Source organism: Chinchilla lanigera, unplaced genomic scaffold, assembly GCF_000276665.1.
Source record: "Chinchilla lanigera isolate Chin_1 unplaced genomic scaffold, ChiLan1.0 scaffold00036, whole genome shotgun sequence".
NCBI classification, from domain to species: Eukaryota; Metazoa; Chordata; class Mammalia; order Rodentia; family Chinchillidae; genus Chinchilla; species Chinchilla lanigera.
In genome coordinates this window covers 17,831,245-17,854,136 of record NW_004955437.1, presented here as the reverse complement: position 1 = coordinate 17,854,136, position 22,892 = coordinate 17,831,245, and the positions used below count along the sequence as shown (strand labels likewise).

At 44.9% G+C, this 22,892-nt stretch overlaps 1 protein-coding gene across 3 annotated transcripts in view; it reads left to right on the top strand.

Moving 5' to 3' along the window:
• The window catches only part of Vcl (vinculin), a 107,256-nt gene that overhangs the window by 66,117 nt on the left and 18,247 nt on the right, over positions 1-22,892 (top strand). For 2 of the 3 annotated variants that reach the window (XM_005389935.2, XM_005389933.2), the window contains exons 7-13: positions 7,098-7,188; positions 8,523-8,670; positions 12,310-12,463; positions 13,448-13,623; positions 16,622-16,812; positions 18,740-18,939; positions 19,881-20,009. In XM_005389935.2, the coding sequence (XP_005389992.1) occupies positions 7,098-7,188; positions 8,523-8,670; positions 12,310-12,463; positions 13,448-13,623; positions 16,622-16,812; positions 18,740-18,939; positions 19,881-20,009 (1,089 nt within the window). Of the gene's footprint in view, positions 1-7,094; positions 7,189-8,522; positions 8,671-12,309; positions 12,464-13,447; positions 13,624-16,621; positions 16,813-18,739; positions 18,940-19,880; positions 20,010-22,892 lie in introns of all 3 variants that reach the window. The other variant, XM_005389934.2, reaches the window with a different exon arrangement.

Here is a 22,892-nt window from a genome sequence, read left to right as displayed (position 1 = left end):
CTTCCTTCCTTCCTTCCTTCCTTCCTTCCTTCCTTCCTTCCTTCCTTCCTTCCTTCTTTCAAGACAGAGTCTTGCCATGTAGTTCAGGCTGGCCTCAAACCGATAGGGATCCTCCTGCCTCAGCCTCCCCAAGTGGTGGGATTACTGGCATATGCACCACCCGCTGAGCACACCAGCCTCCTTTGCAGGCTCTGATGTTTTGTTTTCAGAGATGTGCAGGTTTTAAGGTATAATGAAAATGGGTAGCCTAGATGGCTTAGCTGACACACCTGGCCTGTGAATAATGATCTTCCAGTCAAAATCAAAAGGACAAAAGAAGTACAGTATATCGAGTGGTTTTCCTCATTTCTGCCCATGGCTTACTGCATTTTCTGTTGTCTGAGCTGTGAATCAGCTGCAATTCTCTATGACCTCATGTTCCCCTAGCCCAGTCTTTTTTGTTTGCTTCTAATAGAGAGAATATGGTAAAGAAGAACGGACATTTAGCTTTTGTGTTGCTCTGTTCTTGTAGGGGAAGAGCCGCCTGTCACTCACTGACTAAGTCTTTCTGAACTCTGTTCGTGCAGGTGCCGTCAAGAGAACTCAGTTGAGCTTTTCAGGATGAGGATTAGGCACTTGGTGGGTGTAGATGAGAAATAGAGCTGGCGGCTGCCACACAGTCTTGTGTGTCTGTTTTATGCCGCAAAGCTGGCAGGAATGAAAGAAAGTAAAGAAGTTAGTGCCGCCCAAGAGGCTCAGATAATGACATCAGAATGCACAAGAGATACTTGTATTTTTTAGCCTGTTTGCTTTTGTTGTACATTAAAGTTTGCCTTTGTTAAACACGTACCTAGTCCAATAATCAAAATACTATGCAAAGATAATATGCGGCTGGGCGTGGTGGTGCATGCCTGTAATCCCAGCACTTGGGAGGCTGAGGCAGGAGGATTGTTGTGAGGTTCAAGACCAACCTGGGCTACAAAGTGAGCTCAAGACCAGCCTAAACTGCATAGTGAGACCCTGTCTCAAAAAAATGACGAAAAAAAAAGGATAATCGTACTTGACAAGCCTTACTTGCAGCCCTCTCCCCACCTGCTGCACCTCTTTTTGCCCCGAGAATGATTTTGACTAGTTACAAGAACATTTAGAAAGTTTCTATCTTGAAAATGGCCATTCTGTTGGTGCCTTGCAGTGTAATAGGGCTATACACCTTTTGCCACTCAGCGGAAAGCAGTGAGGTATCAGGGGCTGCGTCTGTCTGTTGCCACCGGGTTCCGCTCTGTTGGATGCAGACACTGTCTCCCCCGACTGCCCCACCCTCCCTGTGTGTAATTAACTTCGTGTTACCGTACTTGTTTCCTGCGTGCCCATAGGTGCAGTATTCTTCTGGAACGTGATGGTTCCTCTAGAAAAGCGAGGGGAGAAAGTAAATGGAACAAATTCTTGGTAAAAGTGCGTCTTGCCAAGTTCCGATTTGAAAGAGGCAATGCAGTAGTGGAGTATTTGAACTTTTATACTTGCATCCAAATTGCAGATTTATAAATTGAAAAGTAACTGACTGTGGAGGTGGCAGAGCAGCCCCGGCCTAGCGTGTGAAAAGTAACTTTGATTTTCAGCATTTCATTGCATTTGAATGTAAATTGTCCCCTTCTTAAATCAACAGCCAGCTTATAAAGATCATTAAAGATCAAGTTAGCATTTTTCCTGGGAGTACATTATGAATCAAGAAAATCTGAAACACAATTCAAATTCTGCTTTGTAAATTCTCTATACCTAATCTTTTAAAATTGTATATTCCTTGTGTCTTAGTGCATGCTGGGAATTAAGAGGAAGTGAGAGAAAAATTTACAAAGACTTCATTGCTAAGACTCTCTGAACGCTACGTAGCTGTTCCTGCAGCTTTGCCCCCTGAGTCATGAGGTAACGCTGTCAGAGGTAGCTGTGGCCCGAGTCCTTGCCCAGGCTCAGGCAGACGACTGTACTGTACCAAAGAAGGAGAGCGTGGTCCGCGTGCGGTCCTGAAGTGTGGTTCTTGCTGCGGACCACTGGGACTTAATGGTTGAGTTTTATTTGATCATTGAAAAATTTTTTTAAAAATTAGTTTATATGTGTGCTTTTTCTGAGTACTTTAGTGTTTTAAAAACAGCTAATAGAATGAAAGAGTTGAAGAGACTGGGAGAAGTAGTTAATTCGGGCATTTGTGACGGTTCCCCTGGCTCGCCACTTCCAAGAAGGAGAAAATGCCCGAACCGTGAAAGGAGAGATGAGCCCTGCCTGATCGCGGTTATCTTCAGCTGGGACCTCTATTGGTGCCTGTTGGCAGTGTGGATTTTTAAAGCTGGAAAGGTGTTCTTAGAGATGAGAGGGACGGCGAGGCCAGAGGAAGTAACTTGCCTGAAGTCTCACGACTGGGCACTTCGCTGTCATTGCTGAGTTGTTCTTTTTTTTTTTTGTGTGTGCCAGGAATTGAACTCAGGACCTTGCTCTTGCCAGGCGGGTGCTTGTGCCGCTGAGCTATCTCCCCAGCTCCCGAGTTGAGTTGCTCTTTTCAGGAGCGTCCTGGCTGCCCACACGGGGTGGAGGTGGTGTCAATGTGGTCAGAAATGGGACGCAGTGGCGAGGAGGAGCTGGTGACAGGGGGAAAGCGTGTTGGCCACTCGTGCAGTGGGTCTGTATGGCCTGTACTTACATTTTTCCACGTGGAATCCTGAGGTTCACTTTCCGGATGATACTCCTTGTATAGGAGGGGCTCACTGCTATTCACGGGTGTTCTTTTTTCTTTTGTTCTAGAGTGTAAAAAAGTCACTGGCTCTTTCACTTAAGCAACGTGAGGGAATTACGGGTGCACAGGTCCAAGCACATTTTGCATTTTAGGAATGTTTGCGTTCCTGAGAAACCACAGAAAGGGCTTCTTGCAGGCTGTCCTTCCCCCTCTGGTGTGAGGGGGCGAGGGTCAAGGGGCTGCTGTTCAGTTCCAAACTTGATCTGAGGGCGGTGTGCGGGTGAAAGGGGCGGGGCGACCAGGTCGATTCCGGCCAGCTATGGCGTGGCCACCCTGCTGTATTTGGTCTTTTTCTGTTCACTCTTAAAACAAAACAGAACCCACCAAGAACACATCAGCAAGTGGTGGTGAGCTTTTTTATAAATCTGAGTGTTGATAGAGAAAAGTACAGAAGGGGCCGCATTTTCCGCTTCATTCAGGTTGTACTCTCGGCACTTAAAAGTGTAGCGTCGGGCTTGTGCTGCGTGGTCTGACTGACCACCGGATTATAATTGTTTTGACCCCATAATTGTTTTGACCCCCAGTAAGTATCTGTATCTCCAGGCTGACCTCTGGGCCTTAGTGTTTAGTGAATTATTTGTATCATATCTAATGTTAGTGTACTTATGTGGCTTATTACAGAATTCTATCAATTTCATCATAAATGCTGCCTTTCAAAAGAAATATACACAAGATTTTTAGAGACCAAATATTTCTTCTCATCAAAACTGTCTGTTTTTTTTTTTTTTTTTTTTTTTTGAGACAGGGTCTCGCTGTTCAGTTCAGACTGGCCTTGAGCTCACTTTGTAGCCCAGGCTGGTCTCAAACTCACAGCGATCCTCCTGCCTCAGCCTCCCAGGTGCTGGGATTACAGGCATGCGCCACCATGCCCGGCTTCAAAACTCTTAATAGATATAACATTGTACTATAGTCTTTAAATGATTGTTTTGAACTGCTTTGTTCAAGAAAATTTAAAATGGCCCTTTCAGTGACAGTTTTAAATCTTCAAATTTGCCTAAAATTTATGCATTAAAAACTGATAACTATCTGGGTGTGGTGTTGCACACCTGTAATCCCAACACTTGGGGAGGCTGAGGCAGGAGGATTGCCGTGAGTTGGAAACCAACCTGGGCTACATAGTGAGACGCTGTCTCAAAAGATCACTCTTTCACCCACCCCCCAAAAAAACCCCAACTACTAACTAACCGAAACCCCTCAACTGTGCAGTGCATCTCCATTCTGAATTTCCATGGAGCCTGTTCGGGCGAACACAAGCATCTCTGGGTTTTCACTTCTCGGTGTTGCCCGACAGCCCACTCAGGAGTCTGTTCCGCACTTCGTGAAAACCATTCTTCCTCGGAATCCGGTGATCACTTGAGCTTGATTAGGAAAAAGGAAAAAGAAAGCAAGAAATGATTTCTGAGGACGCTGAGTAGAGCAAAGCTGCCTGTCTTTTGCATTTCGAGCTGCTCCAGAGCTGCTCACTGGAGGACGAGCAGCTCTGGAGCTTGTTTTCTGGGCAGCACGAAGCAGAGCCCACACTGACACAGGTGCCCGGCTCCCTGCTTTTTACTTTGTAAAGTTACATTACTTTTAAGTTTGCGATGCAGGGAAGTAAGTGAGGGGGAAGTGGCTTACATGCGCAGGAAGTGCTGAGTTGAAGTCAGTTTTCTCACCAGTAGTCTTTATTCCTAAGACGAGACACTAAAACATTTCTCACTTTCCCTTTCTTTTCAATTTAGATTTTTGAAATGTAATTAAGTCTTTATTGGCTACCTAACTGAAAATAAATGTGTTAAGGAAATAGTTATTAACAGGTTTTAAGTTAAATATTTTCACTGGCACATAATTCCTCTTCTCCAGGGTGTGTACATATGTCCTAAGAGCTATATATATATATATAATCTGTATCTAGGCAACTTGTGTTATGCCTTATAATTTGTAGTGAACTCTGGGGGCAGTCCAGCTCCCTGAGGCTAGGAGTTGCCCAAGATTCTTTTTTGACTTGGGGCTGGCCGTCATGGCACACGCCTGTAATCCCAGCACTCAGGAGGAGGCTGAGGCAGGAGGATTTCCAAGAGCTCAAGGCTGGTCTGGGCCACATAGTGAGTTCAGCCAGGGCCTTGCTAATTTGGAATTAAGCTTTGCATTATCTTTGGAGGTAAGGTTAGCTGTACAAATTAATGTAAAATAAGGTGGAAGAACAGAACAGATATTTAAGTCATGTGAGAATCAAAGCACTTAAAAAATGCTTTATCACCGAGTGTGGTGGCACACCTGTAATCCCAGCACTCGGGAGGCTGATGACACGGAAGGAGCTCTAGTTTGAGGCCAGCCAGGACTACACAGTGAGATCCCGTCTCAAACAAAAGAAGCACCTCCATTCCCCCAGACAAAAAAAAGGTACTTACTATTTGTCTACCTGTACCAGTTACAGGTAGATTTTGAAATAGATTTTTTCACTACCCAACTTTTTCTTTCTTTTTTTTTTGGCACTACAGTTTGAGCCTGGGACCTTCACACTGAGCTACGTCAGCTTTTTGCATTTATTTTGAGACAGGGTCTCACTAGTTGCCCAGGCTGGCCTGGAATTCCCAGTCCTCCTGCCTCGGTCTCCCGAGCGTCTGGGATTATATGCGTGTGCCTCTGCCTGGCTGATGATGCCACCCTTAATTCATAGCGACCATAATTTCAGGTACTGTAATTTGATAATATTTAATTTCCATTTCCCCCTAGTAATTTAGTTCACGTCTTTTGTGTTGCTGTGGCTGAGAATTGAGTTTGGAACAGGCAAACAGTCTGTATCTGTTTAGACCGGGGAAGAAGGAACCCTAAAGCTCAGAGTCCTGTCCTTTGAGCAAGTACTTTGGTTCGTCACCGCCTTTGAATTGGCAGCAGGGATGTGGCTGCTGCCCTCTTGTGGAAAACTGTCAGGACAACACCCTTACCGTTCTGCGGGATTGGCAATGGAAGTTAGGGATTATAGTACATTGCCTGGAATTTTAGGGTACCTCTATGCATTGATGGGTCAGTTCCCTAGAGCAAAAAGGAGATAGTTAGACTTTTAAGATGTTATTTAGAGACTTAGAAGATGGTCCTCTTATCCATTCCAGGATGAGTACATGAGTATTTGTTGTATTGTTCTTTGTATTTTTCTGTATTAAAAATGCTAAGCTATATACATTTGTTTATTGAAGATATATATGTATCCTCCATACTCAACAGGACCTCACCCTGAGCTACGTGCACAGCCCTTTTATAATTACTCCCACCCCATCCTCAGTGTTGGTGATTGAACCCAGGGCCTTTGTACTGAGCTACCTCCCCAGCCCTTTTTTTACATTTTGAGACAGAGTCTCACTAAATTGCTACATTACCCAGTCTGGGTTCGAAGTTGTGACCCTCTGCCTCAGACTCCCGTAGTGCTGGGATTACAGGCGTGGGCCACCACACCCAGCTCAATTTTACTTTTTATTTTGAGGCGACATCTCACTAAACTACCTAGTTGGTTCTCAGATTTTCAGTCATCCTGCCTCAGCCTCCCAAGTAGGTGGGATTACAGACATGCACCACTGTGCCTGGTCAGAAATACATAGACTTTTAAAGATGGATTACTCTGTTTTCTATCCCAGGATATTCTATACTAGTTTTCTGCTCTTTATTATGAACTGTATTTGTGAACAGTAAATACAGACCCAGTTTTTACGTCCTGCCCCCTCTCCCAAGTCAGAAGGGTACTGGGAATGAGGACTAACAGGAAGAGCCAGAAAAATACTTTCTTCTTGCATAACATTTAATGTTTTATTTGGTATAATTAAAACAAAACTGCTACATTAACATGATCAATTTCTCTTTCCGACCAGTAATTCCCAGTGTTTCAGATTAATAACACGAAACATCATCCAGTGTGTGTGTGTGTGTGTGTGTGTGTGTGTGTTTCAGAATGTATGGCGGAGAGCTCTGACTTGTGGCACCACATACTAATGAGGCTTGTCCGAAGCCAGGAGGGCCCTGGTCAGGCTGTGGCGGATGGATGTCGCCTAGCAGAAAGGCTGATAATGAGGCATGTGACAACAGGGCTTTCTCCTGCTGCAGACATTAAACATTTTTTGGCTTGAGCGATGTTACCAGTTCTCACAGTTTTAACAATAGAGATACCAGGCAACAGAATAGAATTAACTGAAGATTTGCATGTAAGATGCTGCATTTTGACGGAAATAAGAATTGTGATGTGGTATGATTATACTGAAGGCTGTTGTAGGACCGCTGTCGCTATTGTCTGTCGCGACTTCTCCACTTTGTATGGTGGCATTTCACTTTTTGCGGAGAAAATAATTGTGCGATTTCTCTTCCAAAGGACACTGAAGCCATGAAGAGAGCACTGGCCTCCATAGACTCCAAACTGAACCAGGCCAAAGGCTGGCTTCGTGACCCCAGCGCCTCCCCAGGTAACCCTGTAGTTCTCCTCTTCATAGTCCGCTCACGGCTGTGACTTTTTGGAATACACCCCACCCCTTGGTAGTTCTGACTACCGGAAGCATTGGGAGGCCGTCAGAGGATGAAGGTGTAGACCATGTGGCCCCTCATCGGCGTTAACCAAGCTGAGCTGAGCATTCTTCACCCATTTCCTGAATCAGAAGGATAACTGTTTTGGATGAAAGCTCTTCTGTGCTAGTTCCCATTGGGCAGACTTTCATTTCTGTCAACAGAGTACTTAATTTAGCAGATTAAAATACGGATGCCAGTAAGAATTGGAAAGCACAGTTGACTATATAAAGATAAGACCCAAGTAGGTTTGGCTTTATGGATTTCCTAATTTAGTATTTATTCAGTCTCGGATTAATATTTGGGTGAATGTGAAAAGCCTAACGGAGGTTGGAGTGCTGAGTGCTGTGAAACAGTTAGAGCCTGTTTTCATCACCCATGTTCTTAACCAGCAGCTGTTCAGTATCTCCAGATGGATGTGCTTCCCAGCGCAGAAAGTCCCCGGTTTATGCACATTTGAGTCGCGAGCTTTCACAGGTGTGCTGTATAAGACACACTTTGTCAGTGTCTCGGTTACTTTTTTCTCGCTGCTGGAACAAAATACCTGACGCCCAAAATTAAGGAAGGAAAGGTTTATTTCGCTTACAGTTTGTGGAGGTTTCAGTCCGTACTAGGCAGATTATCAGGCAGAGTGGCACATGGCAGAGGGCTGCATCTCAGGGCGGCAGAACACAGCTAAGCAACAACCACACACCAGGGCGCAATGGCGGAGGAATGTCCTCAAGCACTCTTTTCCTCTCCCTTACATATGCAAACTCTCCACCCCAGGGCGGGTGTAGCTCTCACACCCACAATCATTCAACTCTAATAGCCTGCCCCATGGTTGCATGAGGCTTTGGAGGGGACACACAGACATAAACCATAACAGTCAGCTTACAGACAGTTCTCCCAGAATGGAACTCTTAGCAAGTTTGGGACGTACTAACCTTCTGTATCTTTTTTTTGGTACTGGGAATCGAACATAGGACCTCGCACTTGCCAGGCAGGTGCTGCACCACTGAGCTATATCCCCGGCCCCTGTGTCATTTTTTAGCAGCAGTGGAGGGGTGGTTTGAAACCTCCCCCTATGGTTGCAAGGGCGGTGCTTGGCTGCGAGCTGTCAGATGGAGTGCCCTCTAGTCACTTGTCTTCTCATTTAAAACCACCCATTCCTTCATGAATGGAAAGATTGCTAGAGTATTCTCTCTGAATAATGAATGTGTCTACAATGTAGATATCGAGTATCTCTTCATTTTAGGGGATGCTGGTGAGCAGGCCATCAGGCAGATCTTAGATGAAGCTGGAAAAGTTGGTGAGCTCTGTGCAGGCAAGGAACGCAGGGAGATCCTGGGAACGTGCAAAATGCTAGGGCAGATGACTGATCAAGTGGCTGACCTCCGAGCCAGGTAAGGTTCCTCTGCACTTACCGGACATTGGCAGGTAGCTCACTCCTCATGGTGTGATTTAGAGCAGGTCCATGCCAGTTTGACTGAGTTATCTTTGGATAATATATAACACGGGTATCATATGATTCTTCTGAGGTGGATTTTCCCTTACCAGAACTTAGGAAACATACAGATGTTGGTGGGTATGGTGGTGTGCACTTATAATCCCAGCACTCAGGAAGCTGAGGCAGGAGGATCAGTGCAAATTTGAGGCCAGCCTGGGCTACATACTGAGTTCAAGGCCAGCCTGAACTACATAGTGAGACCTTGTCTAAAAAAAAAATCAGATGCTTAATAATAAAAGTGGAACTTACTCTATAATTGAAGTGGAAACTTGCGTTTTTATTTCTAGCGTAGGCTTATGAACACTAAGGGGCAGTGTTGGAAGTCTGGCATGGTTAGACATCTTCTATACAGGAAGAGAAAAAGAAGCACAGAGAGTGAAAACTTCAGTTATTTTGTGTCTTTTTTAAAAAAATCATTTAAATAGATTATCCTCTAAGATGGTAACAATCTGGGCTCATTTGAGTTTGTGTTTCACCATTACTTACTTGTTTTTATAATTCTTTTTACCTTCCCTTTATGCTCTTCAAATTTTAGCTTTTAGAACTCCTTCCAAAAGCCAAATACATCTGTATAGTTTGCTATTGAGAACTTGGTATAATATAGACCTAATTAGTAAAGTTCAAAAAGATTCTCACTTTTATGGAATTCTATGATATGGATATAAAGAAAAATTGAAGTGTGTGGAGGTACTTGTATAGATAAAGTTTAGTTCTGTTTTGAGAATGTCATGAAGCTTCTTGAGACCATTGGGATACACAGGATATCCATAGAAACAGGGTCTCAAATTATTCCCATGTACGAATACCGATCTTGAAGAAGAGGATCTCAACACGTTCACAACAGGGCTATAATTCGTATGTCTCGCTGCCAGGCGGCTCTGAGACACCAGTGCCACGTGCCTGACTGTCCCATCGGGCAGCATGGGACAATCGCATTGGCTGGTACAAGCCGCCTGTTGGGACCGTCACAGGTTTAACACCGGTAGCTCAAGCCGGCAGGAATGTGTTAACCTCTTTTGGACCATTGCTTTTATAATTTGCTGAAAGCATTCATCATCACCTAACAAAGATGCAGTGGAAATGCTCATGAAATAACATAATTTCCGTGGATTTGTGGGTCCACAGTAGCCCTCCGAGCTCCAGGCTGCACGTTGTATTCTTATCTCGAAGAGGAGAAGAACCGGCTTGAGCAAACGTGGTTTCCCCGGGCTCAGTGAATCCCTCTTCTGCTGAGAGTCAGTCCCGCTTGTCATGAGCATGACAAGAACTTTGCAGAAGGGACAAAAAGAAGTTTGTTCCCATTTGGAGAAATGCCGGTGCAGTTTGACAAGATTCTTGGCTCTTCTAATTTCTCATTTCTGCCTCTTTGTCAGAAGCCTTTCACAGTGCAGTAGACAGCTTTCCCTCGGAATTCTCAAATACACAGTTGTGTGTGTCCAGAGAGCTGAGTGTGAGCAGGAGAATGAGGTAGTTGTTGGTGGGGCTGACCATTAATCTGGAAAGAGAAAAGGCTAGAACAGTGATGAGTAGCTTTGGGCCTGCTTCACAGCGGAGCCTTCAGTGTCTTTTTCAGAATGCAAGATGAGAAAGCTCTCTTTCTGTTGGCATTTCTTAAATATACCCAGCTATTTATCATTTCAGTGGCCAACACATTTGCTTCACTGTTTCTAGTCATGAAGAGATTCTAGATTATAAGACTATGTTTTAACCTCTATGAGACTCAATAAACTTTTTATTTTATTATTTTTTAAACTTTTTTATTTTAAAGGAAGTCCATACATATTTTACTTCTTCACATTTGGACTTACGTACCCAACAATTCCTCATCATGAGTTACTACAATTGAGGGGGGAAAAAGCAAATTAAATCATAAGTAGTGTGCTTCATGGAAGTCTTTTCATCTTATGCCAGGACTTCTGCCTCAAGTCTGAGAGGAAAAAAGGTGTATTTGTACCTTTTATATGTTTGACAATAAATTTATGGAGGTCATTATCTCTAGTATAGTTGTAGATGAAAAATAGCTTTTAAAAAACGATACATAAGTGAGTGATAGGTTCATATAATTATTAAGGGAAACAAAGATGTTTTGGGCTTCATTCGAAAGCTGGAAGCTCAGACGGCTGTGGTGGTGCACACCTATAATGCCAGCACTCAGGAGGCTGAGGCAGGAGGATTACTGCAAGTTCCAGGCCAGCCAGGGCTGCACAGTAATTTCAAGGGCAGCCTGCACTACACAGTGAGACCCTGTCTCAAAAAAACAAAAGAGGGCCGGGGAGATACAGCTCGGCAGCACAGTGCCTGCCTGGCAAGCACGAGCTCGTGAGTTCAATTCCTGGTACCAAACCAAGCAAAACAAAACAAAACAAAACAAAACAAGCTGGAAGCACAGATTAAAATATGCCATGCCATTCTCCCAAGTGACAAGGTTACCTTTCCTGTGATTGAGTTCGCTAGGCTGGATGAATTTTTAAAAAATCTGAGTTTGTAAAAAGATGGCAACTCATACTTTATGACTTGAAAACTTGTTCAGGAAAAGAACTTCCTACTAACTCACATAATTTTTTTTTTTTTTTTTTTGTATTTTTTAGAGAGGAAAATAGTGAAATGAGTTCTTTAGGAACTTAATGGGAAACAATTTGTAGGATGCCTAAGAGTGGAAGATAGACTTAAGATCACCCTTAGGTTCATTATAGTAATGCTGGTGATGTAGCTGTAGTAGTAGTTTGTGATACTTGTATTGCTTTATTGTCCGCGTGTTTTCAAGTATATGCTGGGAGCTACTCTGTTAAATAAGCAGGACAAGCACTGTACCATTGCCTACCTTCATTTTTAAAGTTGTTTCTGTTGTATACAAAGAAAAACCTCTCTAGAGCCCAGCGGGGTGAAGCATCACGAAGAGAGTTGCCTGAGTGCCGAGATTTAGTTTGTGAGTGCAGATCTCATTGGTCTCGGTGTGGTGCATTTTCTGTAACACTACGTGTGCTGCCTTGGGGAGAATTTTTGGTGTACACTCGCCCATAAATAAGACAGTTGAGGGGGCTGGGGATTTAGCTCAGCGGCAAAAGCGCCTGCCTGGCAAGCGCAAGGTCATGAGTTCGGTTCCCGGTACCGGAGAAAAACCACAAAAAAAAAAAAAAAAAAAAAAAAAAAAGACAGTTGAATGGGGTACTTACTTCTAAAGCACACATTACTATGGTAACAAAGCTCTTCCCAGCAATAAGATCCCAAGCACATTTGCCAACCGAAGTTTAGATTTGCTTATATAATCACCACCTAGAAGAGAATAATTACCAAAATTTGCTGCTCTGACTTAAAAGCGGCTCTGTATTTCTGTAAAGCGAATGTATATTTTTAAGAGCAGAGGAGAAAGGAGATGGATTGCGTGTCTCCTTCAGCTGTGTTTTCCTGCGCTGGCTGAGAGTCCTGAGACAAGGAAGGAGACGAGTGCATTAATGACCGGCGCTGTGGTGTTGGGAATATGTTGTTATGAAGTGTTTGAGAGGGCCCAGTGACAGCGTCTCGTTTGTCTGAGCAGAGGACAAGGAGCCTCTCCAGTGGCAATGCAGAAAGCCCAGCAGGTGTCCCAAGGGCTGGATGTGCTCACAGCAAAAGTGGAAAATGCAGCTCGCAAGCTGGAAGCCATGACAAACTCAAAGCAGAGCATTGCAAAGAAGATCGATGCTGCTCAGGTAGTGACAGTGATTGCCAGGGGGTTGGGAGGAAGAGAGAACGTGCTCCATAAATAACCCACACCCCCTTATTTACTGTGGGCGGATCATGGGTGTTTCTAAGTGAGGCTGGATGACAGATTCCTCACAGTCAGGAGTGTTAACACCTCCCTGCCATTACAGGTTTAGGCTAATGCTCATCTCTATTTTGAAATAAAGGTCTTAATTTTGAATACTTCAACAAGTTAAAAACAAACACCTGGGATACCAAGAAAACCCTCATTCCTGATATAGATTGCAGGGCCGAAACCGTCCCTCGTTTCAGGCTTCACAACTGTATTTGGTCGTAGCAGAGTTGAAGGGTTACCTTTTTCTGATTGCCTGTGTGTTAAATGATTTTAAAGCATTTCACAATCACAACATTTGAAAAAATGTTCTTAGAGGTGGACATCGTAGCATAAGCCTGTCTGTGATCCTAGCTACTTGGGAGGCTGAGGCAGGAGGTTTGCAAGTTCAAGGCCAGTATGGGCAACTTAGCAAGACCCTGTCTCAGGATGAAATAAAATAAAAGGAAATGAAATGACAGAAAGGATTGCAGAGTATATTCAGGGGTAGAGTACTTGCTTAGCATGTGCAAGGCCCTGAGTTAAATCTCCAGGACCCCAAAAAGAAAAGTTCCTCACTAAAATTCAAAGATGAGATAAAGTTCATGAGTATATTTTCTTCTAATGGAAATGGACAAAATTTTTTTAAAAAAGAGGGAAGGACCGGGGGTGTGGTGTGGTTCATGTTTAGCACATACGAGGGCTTGGGTTCCAGCCCCAGCATAAAAAAAAAGATTGGGGGGGATGATTCGATCTTACCTGAGCTGAGAACCTCAATAAAACACGGAGAATTAGCACTGTAAAAATGATTCCTGGGGCACCCATGGCTTTAGGGGTACGGAAGAAGTTCGGTTAAATGTGGCTAAAGAGCAGACGGCAGGTTGCTCACTTCTGTGTGTAGAATTGGCTTGCAGATCCAAATGGCGGACCCGAAGGAGAAGAGCAGATTCGGGGCGCTTTGGCAGAAGCTCGGAAGATAGCAGAATTGTGTGATGACCCTAAGGAGAGGGATGACATTCTGCGCTCCCTGGGAGAAATATCTGCTCTGACTTCTAAGCTAGCAGATCTGCGAAGACAGTATGTATTCCCTGCTTTAATTGCTCTTTAATACCTCTTTTCTCGCCTTCTCCTTCTCCTCTTGTTTTCCTGTAGCAACATACAGAATTGAATCCCTATAGGCTGAATGCATGTAAGTATATATATATAAAATAAACATATATAAAATTATGTTTTTATAATTCCTAAACTAGGACTTTCTCTGCTATTTGTGACATACCTGTTCCTAGACATAGGAGGAAAGTAATTTTTGTGGCCCATGTGTGTGCATGGGGAAGGGGAGAGGTATAAGGGGGTATTTCCTTCCTCACCCAGCAACGCTTTTTTGTGGAGACAGGGTCTCGCTGTGTAGTTCAGTCTGGCCTCAAACCTTGCTTGGCCTGGACCTCCTGGAAATCCTCCTGCTTCAGCCTCCCAAGTGCTAGGATTATAGGTGTGCACAAGCATGCCTGGCTAATGTTATTTCTTAGGTAGCAATTATAAAAGATTCTTAAATTACGTTTCCTTGGTGATTGTTTCTGTAAAAACATCCTCACCACAGCTTCCTCTCCTTTTTGGCACCTGCGTTGATTATATGGAAAAGACGAGTTGCTCTGTTCTGATAAGTATCTAGGTCTTTTAAAAAAAAACCTGCGATACATTCTTAACAAACACCAAGGAAGGGTGTAATGTCAAAAGGAAGTTACTTTCTGTTCTGCCCCAGTCCTCCAGCCCTGTTCTTGGAATAACCGCAGTCACATGTCTTGAGACGTTCTAGTTCTCATTTAACCTGTATGTTTCCTGTTCTTCTTCTGCCCCTTGAGAGATCCGTTAGAGTTCTTCGAAGTCTTTTGTGGACTAAGAGTACAATGCCAGCAAGTAGGGACCCTTCTGCCTCGCACCATGAACCAAGTCTGGCAGAGTGGGGTAGACATACTCTAGGCAGGAGGTTGTGGTTTCAGAGACCAGTCTGGCTAGCAGCTCAATGATTATGTGTCAGGGTCAGTCATTTGGAGATCACTGTCATACCCACGTTCCTGGATTGTTTCGGTGAGAAAATGTGTACTTTATCAGTTATAAAATATAATGGCTGGCGTAGGTGGGTCTCTAGTCATTAATATATGGTGAAGAGAGTAATTAACGGGTGGTGACAACAGTCGCCCTTTGCGTGTGGTCACGTGTGCTGTCACTGTGCGTGCTGCTGTAACATTCACAGAAACACGCTCTGTGCACCCTCTTGGTGCAGGAGTAACTGTGACCAGGACTTTTTGTCTAGCTTTATGATGCGGAGTGTTATAGAAACTGAAAATCATAAAGTAGCTCCTGAAAAAGAGTACCTAAATTAGTCATTCTGGAGGATGGGTTTATTTCTTTAGTTTTACAGATGAAATAGGTGAGATTAATCAGAAGGTTATGGAATATGCCTGTAATCTTAGTGCCCTGGAAAGCTGAGGAAGGAGGATTGCAAGTTCAAGCCTAGCCGGGGCAACATAGTGAGATTCTGTCTCAAATATAAAAAACAGCCGAGTGTGGTGGCACACTTCTGTAATCCCAGCACCTGGGAGGCTGAGGCAGGAATTCACACATATCACCACAAATTCAAGGCCAGCCTGGGCTACATGATGAGTTCAGGGCTAGCCTGAACTACATAGTGAGATGCTGTCTCAAAACAAAAAAAGACTGGGGATGTAGCTCACTGGGTCCCTAGGTTCAATCCCCAGTACCAGGGGGGAAAAAAGTAGAGGTTTATTGAAAACCTGTGGGGGCATCTGATGGATGCCAGTAGCTTGGACTGTGGCCAGGTGTTGTAGCATCTAGAAGCCTCTCCCTCCACCTCTTAATCTTGTGGTATCCTCGTGTCTGCTTCCCTCTGGGCATTTATTTAGAGGTTCTTCCTCTGGCTTTGACTACAATGGCCCAGGTTTATGATAACTTTCCAGCTCCAGATCTTCCCATTGTCGACCGAGCAGTGTTTTTGAAGTACAGTCAAGGATTACCAGAGAAGATTGTTAGAAAATGTGGTCCCCACCCCAGGCATATTTAATCATAGTCTCTTTGGATGGTGGGTTTAACTGTATGTGTGTATTTTGAGGCAGGGTCTCAGTGGATAGTCCAGGCTGGCCTTGAATGCATGGTGATCCTCCTGTTTCAGCCTCCTGGATGTTAGGATTACAGGCCTGGAGTACCATGCCTGGCAAACTACTGTATGTATATTTAAAAATATGATCCCAGCTACACAGCGAGACCCTGTCTTACAAAAAAAAAACAAAAAAAAACAAAAAAAAAAAGACACCAGGTGACTTTTATTCAGACTGTACTTTGAGAACCACCTAAATCTAGTCCTGAATCTAATGGAGTTCCTTTCCTGGTTATAGTACATTTTCCTTTAGTTAAATAACAACCCAGTTCGATGTGCCATGGCAGGGATTGGGGATTGAATGATACCAGCATAAGGGAACACAGATACTGTAGCAGCTTCAGAGTGAGCACTATAAACAGAGTGTTGGGTTTGAGCCCACCTTCACCAAAGGAAGGATGGGACCTTGCGGCATTCAGCTTCAATTTTTTTTTTTATTTTTTTAAAATTAATTTTCAAGCTTTTTTTTTTAATTAAAAAATTTTTCTCCTTCTGTAAAAAGGTGAAGTTACCTCATTGGTTTGTGAGGTTTACATGAGAAGGGTACTTGTACCAGCACCTGGCAGAATTAGGACTCAGAAGATAGTGCTGCTGTATAGTTCTACTGTAACTACATCTACTAGTTGTACGTAGTTCAGAGGGAGCCGGTGTTGCCAAGGGTGGGAGGCTTCAGTGCAGGTAACCGAATGCTTGAGCTCCACTGAACCAACTGATTCAGACTCTTATTTCATGTCCTAACTGGGCCAAAGCCATCTGAATTTAAATGCTTTATTTCTTATTAAAGAGCCAAATATGTAAACCACCCCTTTCATACCAGGCTGATCACGATCATTAGCAATTTGTCATCTCAGTGTAACTAGTGTCTCTGTGTGTGACAGGATGGCTACTTTCTCTTCTCTGTAGGGGAAAAGGAGATTCCCCAGAGGCCCGAGCATTGGCCAAACAGGTGGCTACGGCCCTGCAGAACCTGCAGACCAAAACCAACAGGGCTGTGGCCAACAGCAGACCTGCCAAAGCAGCTGTCCACCTCGAGGGCAAGATCGAGCAAGCGCAGCGGTGGATCGATAATCCCACAGTGGATGACCGGGGCGTCGGTAAGGATCGGTGCACTTAACCTCGTTAAGCTGGTCTTGGTGTAGGTAAACAGGTTGCTCCTAGGGGTCCCGCAGCATCTGTAACAAGGTGCTGAAGGCCTTTTCAGCCACTAAACTAGTCACTTGACAGTGTGATTGTGCTTCTAAATGCACCCTATGAAAATCCTTGTGATTTGATCGAAAAGTTTGAGAGAGTGTTTTTGTCATGCAGATAGAAAGATGCTCATGTCAGAACTGAAGCTTTGAGCTAATTGTTGCCAGTCCTAGTGGCCCTCTGTTTTCTAGTTATTTGCATTTTTACAGTCCTTGCCAAGGATCCAGCTACATATATAATTTAACCAGGTGTGGTGGCAATGCCTGTTATCCCAGCACTTGGGAGGCTGAGACAGGAGGATCGCTGTAAGTTTGAGGCCAGTCTGGGCTACATAGTGAGTTCAAGGCCAGCCTGGACTACATAGCAAGATCCTGTCTCAAAAATAAAAAAAGCACCTAACTATCCACATTACTTCACTTGAGGGGGCTCAGTTTTTTGTTGTTGTTGTTTGTTTGGTTTTTTTCCGGTACCAGGAATCGAACTCCTGACCTTGTGCTTGCCAGGCAGGCGCTGTGCCACTGAGCTAAATCCCCAGCCAAGGGGGCTCAGTTTTATCAGTCAACCTGAAGAATTAATCTAAAATTTTAGTCAGGTGTGGTGGTATGTCCCTGTAATAGAGCTAGTTGAGAGGCTGAGGCAGGAGAATCACAAGTTGGAGGCTACCCTAGTCAAATTAGTGAGACTGTGACTCAAAGTAAAATAAAAATATAACCTAAAATTTTTATTTTTGGGAGACATTAGGGATGGAGCTCAAGAATCCATTAAGAATTTACTTTATGATAGCAGACCTGCTGAAGCTGATTTATTTTTTGCAGTATATTTGATAAAAAGATAAAATTTTAAATTTGGTGATGTTTGTTGTAGGTGAGAGGCTAGAGAATTAGGCTGATGTATTGCTTACTGGTGTAGGAATAAACTGATACAAACTTTCTGAATTTAGTATGTTCAGGGCTTTTCAAAAGTTCATACCCATTGACTCAGCAATTTGAATTTTAGGAATTGTTTTTCAAAGTAATTTATTTTTAAGGAGTTAACAGAAGAATGTAGATAAACAATGTAAGTGTTCCGTAAGTGGTGAAATAGTTATAGTTAATATGATAAAATACATGTTGCCCTCTTCCTCCTCTTCTTTTTCTTCTTCATCTTCCTTTTCCTCATCTTGTTCTTCTTCTCCACCCCTTTTTTTCTTTGGTACTGGGGATTGAACCCATGGAGTACTGAACTACATGGTCTTTTTATTTTGAGACAGAATCTTACTAAGTTGCCTAAGCTGGCCTTGAACTCAAGATCCTCCTGCCTCAGCCTCCCTGGTAGCTGGGATTAAAACTGTGGGCCACCACACATGGCCAAATCATGTTTTCTTTCTTAGTATTTTCTGCAGTGCTAGGGACCAAATCTAGAGCCTCACTCATGCTAGGCATGTACTCTACTAATAAGCTATACCCCAACCCCTACATCATGTTTTTAAAATACATTTTAGTGAAGTGGAAAAATACCCATGTTAAAGAAAAAGAAAAGAGGAAAACTAGTTTGGCTGGGGTAGAGCACTTCCTTTCCATGCGCAAGACCCGAGTTCCACCCAGGCAACACACACACACACAGAGAAGGAGGAAGGAAAGACTGATTAGTGTATCGAGGCTGGGGATGTAGCTCAGCGGTAACGTGCTTGCCTGGCCTGCGCCAGGACAAAACAGTAGTAGTAAGGTATAGTTTATCTAGTCCTAGCTATACTACTTTGTGTTCTTCTCTCAGGGAACCCCAGCCTAGTCCTAAATGCTCAAACAAACAAGGTTACTAGAATGGCGCTGAGGCTGTCTCCTCTTCCTGGTGTAGGTCAGGCTGCCATCCGGGGGCTTGTGGCTGAAGGGCATCGCCTGGCCAATGTCATGATGGGGCCTTATCGCCAAGATCTTCTGGCCAGGTGTGACCGCGTGGAGCAGCTCACAGCGCAGCTGGCCGACCTGGCTGCCCGGGGCGAAGGGGAGAGTCCTCAGGCCAGAGCCCTGGCGGCGCAGCTGCAAGACTCCTTAAAGGTAGGCCTGGGAGCACACAGCGTTACCATCTTTACGCGTGTCATCGTTGCGGAATGACGGAGGGAAGGAGGGTTGTTACAAGTACGTGGTTTCTTGGGTTTTAGGGAAAGACAAAGTGTGACTGAGGACCTAAGGAAACGCAAAACTTACTAGGAAAAAGCTTAGCCGTGTATAGGAGCAGCTCAAGTGGTATTTTCCAAATTTCACTCAATCAAGGGCTCTCTCATAGTGTTTGCTGTGTTCTACTTGGGCTTTTATTGAGCCAGTATTTTTCTTAAAATAAATTCGTTTTGAAACTTAAATATTTAAAAGAAAACTTTGTGATAACCATAAAATCATGGGCTTGAGAAGCAGTGAAGGTGGTGGAGCTTCTTTGCATAAATCCAGAAAACTTCACTTGGACTAAATAGTATGGATACGAAAAAAAAAAGAACTTCCAAGAATCCTTTTTTATAGACTCCTGTTAAGAAATCAGTGCTTCTGTTGGCTACTGGCTGTTTCTAGCAACTTAATTCCCGTTCTTGATTTCTTGCCTAAGATAAGAAATTGCTGAGAAATGCGGCCCTGACCCACAGGTACTGTGGCCAGCGTTAGGTCTCCCCAGCGCTGAAGACAGTGAGGAGCCCTGTGTCAGGGCCGCCTTTGGGCTCAGCCCTGTGATTCTGGTGTCACCTCATCGAGGCCCCTAAAAAAGGAAGTACAGTTCCTGGACTGGGGAGAATGGTCTCGAGGGACGTGAGGGTCCTGTCTCACCCTCGCTGTCCGACCCTGCGCTCCGAGAGGCCAGGATTCCTAACCGAGTCCTGTGCTAGCTCCGTGTTCTGGACACAGCGGCCACCCAGTAAATATTTACTGAGTAAAGCTGAATGAGTGATGTGCCAGGGAGAAGATCTGCTTCTGAGATGTTGGTGGGATTTTTATTTGTAAACTCTGTTTTTAAGGACCTGAAAGCGCAGATGCAGGAGGCTATGACTCAGGAGGTGTCAGATGTTTTCAGTGACACCACAACCCCGATCAAGCTATTGGCAGTGGCAGCCACGGCCCCTCCGGATGCACCCAATAGGGAAGAGGTAGGTGCCTGTCTTCTTCCGGCCAGCCTCAGACGTGCATTTGTACGAGTACTGCACGCTAAGGGATTGCTCCCCTGGAGCTCCAATATGTACGTATTTGTAATGGTAAAACGTGGTTACAGTTTCCCTCAGCAGCGCGGTTGGGAAGTTGTGGATAGAAGGGAGAGGAACAGAAGCGGGAGGGTCTTCTAGTCTCCCGGCTGTGTCGGTTATGGATGGCTTCAGTTGGAAGCAGTAGAAGGCTGTCAGAGATGAAAGCAAACAGGGATTATTTTTACCACATCTCAGGAAACATGGAAGTAGATAGCTCCGCTGTCGGTTCAGAAGCTGAAAAGCATGAAAGCCGGCGTCTCTGTGATTTTCTTGGTCTTTTCCTTGTGCTGTGAGTTGGCTCTTGCTGCACCGGCATTGTGTTCAAGGCAGGAAGAAATGAGGGGTGGGGAACTCCAGTCACAGCTGCCGATGTTCTTAGGGTCACAGCGGTCACAGCGGTCAGGACAGTCCTTTAAAACTGTCTGCTGTTAAGCCGGGCATGGTGGCGCAGGCCTGTAATCCCAGCACTTGGGAGGCTGAGGCAGGAGGATAGGCGCGAGTTCAAGACCAGCCTGAGCTACAGAGTGAGGTCAAGGCCAGCCTGAACTGCATAGCAAGACCCTGCCTCAAAAAAGACAAAACAAAAAACAAAAAACTGTCTGCTGTCTTTCTTTGGGACACTTTCACCGACTCTTCCCTGTCCCAGGGGGAGGCCAGCGTGCTCCCACAGGGAGCTGGGAAGCAGCTCTGCAGAACAGACCCACCCCGGCTGTATGATGCTGGGGTTTGCGTGGTGTAAATTCGCCCCAGGTGGCCCTGTAACGTGCAGTGACTGGAGGTGGAGTGGGGAAAGATGGGCGCCCTTGGCTCTTGGAAGCCCACGTGGGCAGGAAAGGCGTTTCAGTGCATCCCCGAGCCTGCTCCCGTCTCCGTCCCTGACCTCAGGGTGGTGCTTGGCCTTTCCCATCATGCTCCTCTATGACCGTAATCTCCATAGTCTCATTTTCTCCTTAGCGTTTGTCACCACTTGACGTGTTCACCTCGCTTATTTGCTTGTCGGTGTCCTTCACATTGGCGTGCAGGCTCCGTGTGGGCAGAAACCCGGATTGCTCCATTTCCAGTTCCTACAACAGTACTGGGCACACCATCGGTGCTGAGTGACAAAAAGTCAAGGCTTTTCCAGAAACCCTCCGGGAGGCTTTGCTTATGTCTTGCCGACTAGAACTCCATCCCATGGTCGCCTCAGCGACAAAGGAATCTGGGAAAGGATATCTTTAGCTTTCTGGCCTTTGTGGTACGGAAGCAAAGGAGAAGGCGTTCGGGTCAGGCACCCGGGAGAGCGTGGAGTTCGTGGGGAATGTTCGTGTAGTTTCATTTGCCAGTGCCGGCTGTTTGCTTTCCTTGCCTAGGTGACTAGGTAGTTCAGCGCATGGTCCTTTTAGGCTCGGATGATTTGCTGCTTTTTCATTGTTTTCGTCTCTGAGTTTTAGATCAGTAGGTCCAGCCCTTTGCACCTAGACACTTCAGAGGTGCCTCAGACTTGTTGATTGTCTCCTGTTCTGTCTTGGAGATTTGTGTGTCGGCGTAGACTTTCCCACTCACCCTCACATGCTAATGAGGGACTCGGGCATGGTAATGTGATCTGACAAATATTTCCTGAGTTCTTGGCATTTTCCTTCGATGCTTCTACAGCTCTAATTATTATTATCACTTTTTTCCCCCAGTACTGGGGTTGAAACCAAGGCCTTTACCTTGAGCTCTATTCCTCGCCCTTTTTATTTATTTATTTTTGAGACAGGTTCTTATATTAAGTTACTAAGTTGCCCAAGGCTGGGGTCAGACTTGTGATCCTCCTGTGTCAGTTCTGTCTTTCTGCCTACTTATCTTGTTTTCTTTTCCACTAATTCCTCTTAGATAGGTTAAGTCCCTTTCCTTTTGTCCCATAATATCCATGTTCAGCTCTATTCTTGCACACAGCATACCATATTCTAAATATCTCTGTTGCTCGGTGTGCTGGCGCACGCCTGTAATCCCAGCACTTGGGAAGCTGAGGCAGGAGGATTGTTGTGAGTTCAAGACCAGCCTGGGCTACAAAATGACCTCAAGGCCAGCCTGAACTGCATAGCGAGACCCTATCTCAAAAAAAAGACCAAAAAACCAAAAAATTCTCTGTATACCCTTCCTGCCCCTTGAGCTCCTGGAGGTGCAGAAATCACGTCTTCTTCATCTTTGTGTCCTCAACATCTAGCCCAGTGTTGGGCACGTAGCAGTGGGTGGTTAGTAAATTTTGGCTGAGTGACAGGAAAAGTATACTAAGCAGTCAGTTAAATCATTGGAGCAGCAGATATGGTTTGGGTATGAGATGGCAAGGAAGGTAGGCAAAAGGTAGAGCGCAGGAGAACAGCGAGGGTAAAAACCAAGGACTGAGGCCAGGAGAAGGAACGAGAGGATCGGGGATTTCAGGCAGAGGTTCTGAGCATTAAATGATGGGAACCCAGGAAGCCGAATCCACACAAGAGGCTGGAAGGGGGAAGAGACTGAACAGGATAGACTCAGACCACTGGCGATGAGGCTGGAGCCTGCCCTCAAACCCAAAACCTTGAGAGGTTGTCTGCATAGGGTCAGAACTAGACACCAGGACGGTCAGGCAGGCCCTGAGGAAGACAGGAGGGTGTACTCTACCGCACAGGCCCTCACACGCTCTGGCATAGCGTGAGCCCGCCCCAGTGCTCCTGGGATAGATACTTTGCTTTTCAGGTCTCAATTCTAACGTTACTCAACAAATGACGGAAAGGCCTTTGCCAGTAAGTAAGTTAAATGGGCTTCTTCACGATGCATGAGCTTGCATGT